Here is a 7,500-nt window from a genome sequence, read left to right on the forward strand (position 1 = left end):
ACTGTACTTGGTCTCGCCATCTTCACAGCTCTGGAAGCGATAAATTCCTTGGCCAGACACAGTCACACACTTGTGCTCTGAAGTCAGCTGTAAATAATGAGGGTAGTTAATGACAGTCAATTTCTATTTATGCTTCCCGTTCTTAGGGTTTGGTTTGATTACGAGCCCAAAGAGTAGGACAAAATGTGGCTTCAAGATTCAGTAACTTACTACAATAGTTGTGATGACAGTGATAATATAGTAAATATAGTATCATTGGTAATAATGGTACCTGCAATAATAACAAAGACAGTGTTTATTTTATATGTATATGTGCGTGTAGGTGTATGCATATATGTATGAATGTGTATGCATGAAATAACACACACGCACCTTCTGCATATATTACATATTGAATGTATCTTTCATATATAAATATCGGTGTACTTCATTTCCAGTAACATATATATTACATGTCAGGTACCAAAATTAACGTAAATAAGAAGTCTCACTCACCTCGCAGTCAACAGTGCAATTCAGATTTGCCAGGTTTGGTATGTCTGGCCTCGATTCAGGATCGGCTCTGCCAAAATTAACGTTGATGTAAGTTAATGAAGAAATTGTCACATTTCCACGTGTGATAAGATTATACGTCAGTTTGTGTTGAAATCATAGATTCGTTCTGAGCAGTTTATTTAACCAATTTACGAGTAAATAAAGATAAGCGAGTTTTTTTCAGTGAAACAGGGAGATTGGTAGATAAAAAATCTACAAAGAGGTTACTCATCCTATAATACTTTCTTATCAATATTACAATTATTATTACTTTAACTTATTTTGCATCTTAGAAAAACAGATCCATTACACTTTTCCAAATCACCTGAAAGTGTGGCCTGTGTAATAAAAAGTTTGCTGGTCAGCCCCCTCGAGGTCGCTCCAGTCCCTGATCAGCGCCAGGGAGGAGTTCATTGCTCCGCAGCTGTGGGGAGGACAGGATGGGAGCCGAGGCTGAAAGTGCGACTTTAAGCCACACATGTAAACACGCATGCACGTACAGATATACATACAGATAGATACGGACACAGGGGCACAGACATACACAAAGGCACGGCACACACGGGCACATACAAACACATACACTTATTATTGGTTGCTTGTGTGTATATGTATGCCTATGTATCGATATAGATAAGTGTGTTTGTATTGTTGATGGTAAAGTTTTAAGTATTTGAACTGACAGACAGCAGTGTGTTCATGTTGACGTAGTTTTATCCCGTATTCCCATATCTTCTGGGGTTGTTCAGGGTAGTGTGCTTGGCCCTTTGCTCTTCTTTTCATATACAAACTACATGTAATCCGGTATCACTAATAAATTATGGGCATATGGTGATGACACCTCTCTCTATGCTGATATTCCTTCTTCGGCAACCAGGGAAATAGTAGCTGACAATCTCACTGTAGACCTGATGATAATCCAATCGTGGTGCTCTCGGTGGGGCATGAAATAAAATCCTACCAAATCCAAGGAAATTATTGTGAGTTGGTCTGGGACCCAATTGCCTCAGTATCCAAGTCTGCTGATTAATAGAGCCTTGATCACCTCTGGATAATCTGAATCTCAGATTCAAAGCTTTCATTTGAATTACAAATTAGGAATGCGGTCCGGGCAGTTTCATCTAGGTTAGGTATCATTGGCAAATGAAGAGAATTTATGAGGATGGCATTACACGTAGATGTTTCTTTTATTTCATTCTGCCCTATTGTGAGTATTGTTCTCCTGTGTGGTCATCTGCTGCAGAGTTACATGTACGGCCGCTTGATCGTTATTTTAATTCCATGAACTTTCTCCTTCCTGACTTAGGTTTGGACACTGGGCATCGTTGGGGTATTGGGCCTCTTTCAGTCATGAACAAGATTGTATCTTATAATTCACATTCCCCCTATAAGTTCATACCTGATTTTATCAACCTGCAAGAGTTGCTAGTCCTAAATTATATGACAGTTGATGTAAGAACATCGTCTCAGTTTTCTAGATATTTTTATTGATGATATTTTTTGGCTTAGGAAAAGGTTGCCTTCCCCGACTCTTGATAAGTTTAAGTGTTTATATCATCTGCTTCTATTAAGTAAATATCTTCTCTTTCTTCCTTTACTGTGTTTTGACCTCCACTGACACCTCTGGTGGTATAATTCTTTTTATATGGCTTATCATGATGATAATAACAATAATGAGAATAATAATAATAATGATAATCAATGTATGGTAAATATGAATGCGCATTTATATTGGGCATGTGTACGTGTAATTGACCTCTCTTACCTTAAAGCTGCTCCTGGGAGGCCGTGTCTGTGGGCCTTTTCCGAGAAGTGAAGGCAATAAGTGCCGTTCTTGGCCTTCGCGAAGCCTTTGGGACAGGCGACTGTGGAGGAAAAAAGGGACGGCGGGTCCTTAGTCCTTCCAAGACAAATTGCGTCTCAAGAAACTACGTGGACTTCTATGCTCTTGAATTTGACTTTGGGTTTGCCCCTTATTGTATGATTAAGTGAGGGTCATTTTAGTGGAAAATGTGGCATTTTCTAGTAGAAGTTCATGCAACTGGAAAAGCTGTCACGAGACCTTTACTAACTGAAGGTGACTGACACTAAATTGTCATTTCCTTGTACACACACATACATTTATATATTTGTAAGCCTGTGTGTGTATCTGTGTGCCTAGTGTAAGCGTCGAGCGGCCGGCTTACACTGGCAAAGGTCGTCGAGGACCGTCCAGCGGCCCTGGAGACACTGCACGAGCGCCGCGCTCCGGCCGGACGCCCAGGCTTTCCCGTCCTCGCACCCGTACACGACGCCCTCGACGCCCTCCCACAGCACGACGGCGCCGCTCGGGGGGCTGGGCGCGGCCGTCGTGTCGCATGCCACGAGGTTTGGCTCTGCGGGGGAAGGAAGCAGACACGGCTACATATATATACACTATGCAAGCATACATATGCGTATATACGCACGTACACACAACCATACAGCCACACACACTACCACAAGCCTTACCGTCGACGCAGCGGCCGCCCTCGCTCGTCCAGTTGCTGTCGACACACTCCGAGAGCAGGACGCGGGACCCATCCGCCCACGCCCGCCCGCCTGGCTCCGCGCAGGACCTCACGCCCACGCCGCCCTCGAGCACTACGAAGTTCTCAGCGACGTCCTCCGGAGGCTCACACGCGAGGGCGGTGCGGTCACCTGGCACCGTGAGACGAAGGCCGAGGAAGTTGGAAATCTCGGGTTATTTTTGGCTAAAAACGCGGCTCCTAGTCAAGATTCTCAGGGCAGGCCATATATACGCGCGTGTGTGTGTGTGTGTGTGTGTGTGTGTGTGTGTGTGTGTGTGTGTGTGTGTGTGTGTGTGTGTGTGTGTGTGTGTGTGTGTGTGTATGTGTATGTGTGTGTGCATATATATATATATATATATATATATATATATATATATATATATATGTATATATATATATATATATATATATATATATATATACACACACACACACACACACACACACACACACACACACACACACACACACACACACACACACACACACACACACAACACATAATGAAAGTTTAATGATCATGATTACCAAATGCTATTGTACGACATCTATGTTAACTATGACAACAATAAAATACTTATGAATCTGTTGACCAGGATAGCCATGACTGAAAATAGTGATTATAATTACTGTTATAATGTTTGAAAATAATTATTATAATGATGACAAACAGGATTATCGTTCAACTAAGATTAGCAAGTCAGTTAAATCATGGTAGAGGCAGTTCTTTTAACAGTAATAATAATTAAGGTAACTACTATCATAAGAATTATAACAACAGTAATGAGAGAAACTAATAGTGTTAGTGATGATAATTATCACAGAAGTAGTAATGAGAAAAGTAATTACAATACAGTTAATGCTGCAGATAAAAATGATAGTAATAATAGTAATAATGAATATAACAATAGTAATATTAGTAATAATATTGATAATAACGTAATATTTTTTCTTTAAGAAAAGAAACAACTCTTGTAGAAGCTATACCATCTGAAGAAAAGGTCTGGGAATTTTGGAACAATATCTGGGGAAAAGATAAATAATACAATGAAAACGCATGGATACGAGATTTTGAGCACAAGGGATATTCCCAAACAAAAATGGGAAAATATTACCACTGAAGAAATTCAAAACGCAGTAAAAAAGTCCCATAAATGGAAATCACCTGGGGTTGACCAGATCCCAAATTTTTGGCTTAATACTCTTTCTTCAGCGCATGCCAAATTAGCATCTAATTTTAACTCAATTATGATAGAGCCTAACTTAACATCTAAATGGTTATGTCAAGGGACTACTTATCTCTTGGCCAAAAGTAACGAAACAGATAACCCAAAAACTACAGACCCATTACATGCTTAACAACCTCCTATAAATTACTTACCGCAATCTTAACTGAAAGAACCTACAGACACACGGAAGAACAAAATATTTTTCCCAACGAACAAAAAGGATGTTGCAGAGGATCATACGGATGTAAAGATCAACTGCTCATAAATAAAATGATTCTCTAAAATGCTCATACTAAACACAGACATCTAAGTACTGCTTGGATCGACTATAAAAAAAGCCTTTGACAGTGTCCCACACTCTTGGATCTTAAAATCCTTAGAAATTCTCAAAGTCTCTCCTGTCTTAATCAACTTTCTTCGAAACAGCATGACATTATGGGAGACAAATCTTACTCTCAAACACGTAAACGGTATTCTTATTTCAAACAACATGCGAATCAGATGCGGAATCTTCCAGGGTGACTCTTTTTCCCCTCTTTTATTCTGTGTGGCACTTATCCCACTCTCCCAGCTTCTTAACAACACAGGGTATGGATATAAGATCATGGACAAGAAGATCAATCATTTATTCTATATGGATGACTTGAAACTTTACACTCAGAATAATGAATTGGAAAGGTTGCTGAAAACTGTAAAAGATTTCAGTGATGCCATAGGTATGAAGTTTGGTCTCGATAAGTGTGCTAAAGCAACCTTTAAACAAGGAAAACTAGTGACATCTGACAATATAAAGTTAAGTATTGATACCCGTATTATAAGAATTAGATCAGGAAGAAACCTATAAATATCTAGGAATAAACGAAGGAAATGGGATACAACAATCATAGATGAAGAAAAAAATACGTACAAAATGCATCCGAAGAGTAAGGTCAATCCTGAAAACAGAATTAAACTCAAAGAACAAACTAACAGCAATCAACACTCTTGCAATACCTGTGGTTACATATAGTTTTAACGTGATAGACTGGAACTTACGTGAACTCAAACAAATTGACACCAAAATTAGGAAGCAATTGACATGCAACACCTTAAATCAGACGTAGACCGTCTGTACGTCCCTAGAAGTAAAGGAGGTAGGGGGATGATGCATTTGGAATTATCGTACAAAACAACAACGATTGGTCTCTTGCAATACTTAGATCTAACCAACGATTGGATACTTCAATTAGTTAGAGTACATGAAAACTCTAAAAGGTTACACTCAATAGTAAAGGAATCAAATAAATTTTCTCAGGAATTAGGTAATGAGAGCGAAAATATCGAACATATGTTGTCAACACTGGCTGCTAAACATAAAAAACAAAAAGCAAAGAAGGTCGGACAAGAAAAACTTGAATCTAGGTGGCATGAAAAGCCTCTCCACGGACAGTTTGCAGCTCGAAGTAAACACACTGATGTAGATGAAACTGCGACCCATCAGTGGCTTAGAAGCTCTGGACTTAAAGGGGAAACAGAGTGTTTTATTCTTGCAGCCCAAAATCAAAGTTTGTTTACCAGAAACTATCAAGCGAACATCTTGCACAATGGCACTGACCCAAAGTGTAGGTTTTGTGAAGACAAGGTTGAGACAATTGATCCCCTTGTATCTGGTTGCTCAATATTAACAGCGAATGAGTACAAAAATCGACACGACAGAGTGGGCAAGTACCTGCACTGGAAGATCTGCAAACACTTTTCTATCCGAACACAGGATAAATGGTACAAACACCATCCAGAGCCAGTTACTGAAGGCAAAGATGCTACAATCTTGTGGAACTTTTGCAATTCACACAAATTTGCTTACTATATAAGCAAATCGTCCAGATATCGTCATCAAGGACAAAATAAACAACACTTGCCTGTTTATAGATATGAGCATCCCATCAGACAGAAACGTCCTAACAAAAGTGTTTGAGAAGATATCAAAGTATAAAGACCTGGAAATAGAGGTGGAAAAGATGTGGCATTTAAAAACCAAAACTTTGCCTGTTGTTATTGGAGCTCTTGGCCTTATAAAGAAAGGTACAGGTAAGTTTCTTGAACAAATACCAGGAAATCCAAAATTAGAAGAAGTCCAAAAAATAGTCTTAAATAACACAGCACATGTTCTCAGAAGAACGTTATCAATCTGAAGTTTTCTTTGTGTGCGTGAATTGATTTGACTGGATGTTTTGATTTGTGGTTGTTTTGCATATTTTGCATGTTTTTGTTGATGTTCCATTGCCTCAAACTTCAATTACCCAAGGTCCCTGGTAGTGACTCGGTGTTTGATTTTAATTAGCAGATCTAAGGAAACTTTTGTATAAAATAATAATAATAATGATAATAATAATAATAATAATAATAATAATAATAGTAATAATGACAATAATAACAATAATAATAATAATAATAATAATAATAATAATAATAATAATAATAATAATTGACTGGATGTTTTGATTTGTGGTTGTTCTGCAAATTTTTCATGTTTTTGTTGGTGTTCCATTGCCTCAAACTTCAATCCCCCTAGGTCGCTGGTAGTGACTCGGTGTTGGATTTTAATTAGCAGATCTATTATTATTATAATAATAATGATAATAATAATAATAGTGATAACAATAATAATAATAATAATAATAATAATAGTAATAATAATAATAATAATGATAATAATAATAATAATCAACGCAAGTGCACACACAGATCACCGCATGCGAGTGCGTAAATGCATCATGTGCACACACAGATCACCGCATGCGAGTGCGTAAGTACATCATGTGCACACGCATCACCCGCGCACCTGTGTGAGCAAGCACGCTGATTTACATAATTCTAGGTAAATAGAACCTAGATACGGTGGTGGGTGAGTCTATCGTGGATGTGATGGTGGGTTGGGAATCACCAGCAATGATTGCCTAAACAACTACTCCCCTGGGGAGGGATCACTACTTAGCCGCCCCAGTATAAAGACTTAGTAAGCTACATGATGTCTACGGGGCATCTAGTGGTGCGTCAAACACCGTGCCCCCAGGGACGTGGAGGTGCCAGTTGGTGATTGGCACGGGATGTCCAGCTTCTTCGCAGTGAGGCTGAAGTGTATCCTGCTTCTGAAGTGAGAGTAGGAAGTGGGTGATGAAGCGTCGCCCGTCACACGGATTAACAAGCGG

General features: G+C 39.0%; 1 protein-coding gene across 1 annotated transcript in view; it reads right to left on the minus strand.

The window, feature by feature from the left end:
* LOC119598388 (complement receptor type 1-like) overlaps window positions 1–1,026 on the minus strand; it is a 14,864-nt gene extending 13,838 nt beyond the window's left edge. Inside the window, 3 exon segments of the mRNA XM_037948033.1 lie at window positions 1–87; window positions 496–562; window positions 860–1,026. The exon segment at window positions 1–87 is cut by the window's left edge and continues 13 nt beyond it. Of these exon segments, the coding sequence (XP_037803961.1) occupies window positions 1–87; window positions 496–562; window positions 860–1,026 (321 nt within the window).
* Window positions 1,027–7,500: the final 6,474 nt, after the last annotated feature.

Source organism: Penaeus monodon, chromosome 41 (assembly GCF_015228065.2).
Source record: "Penaeus monodon isolate SGIC_2016 chromosome 41, NSTDA_Pmon_1, whole genome shotgun sequence".
In the NCBI taxonomy this organism is placed as follows: Eukaryota; Metazoa; Arthropoda; class Malacostraca; order Decapoda; family Penaeidae; genus Penaeus; species Penaeus monodon.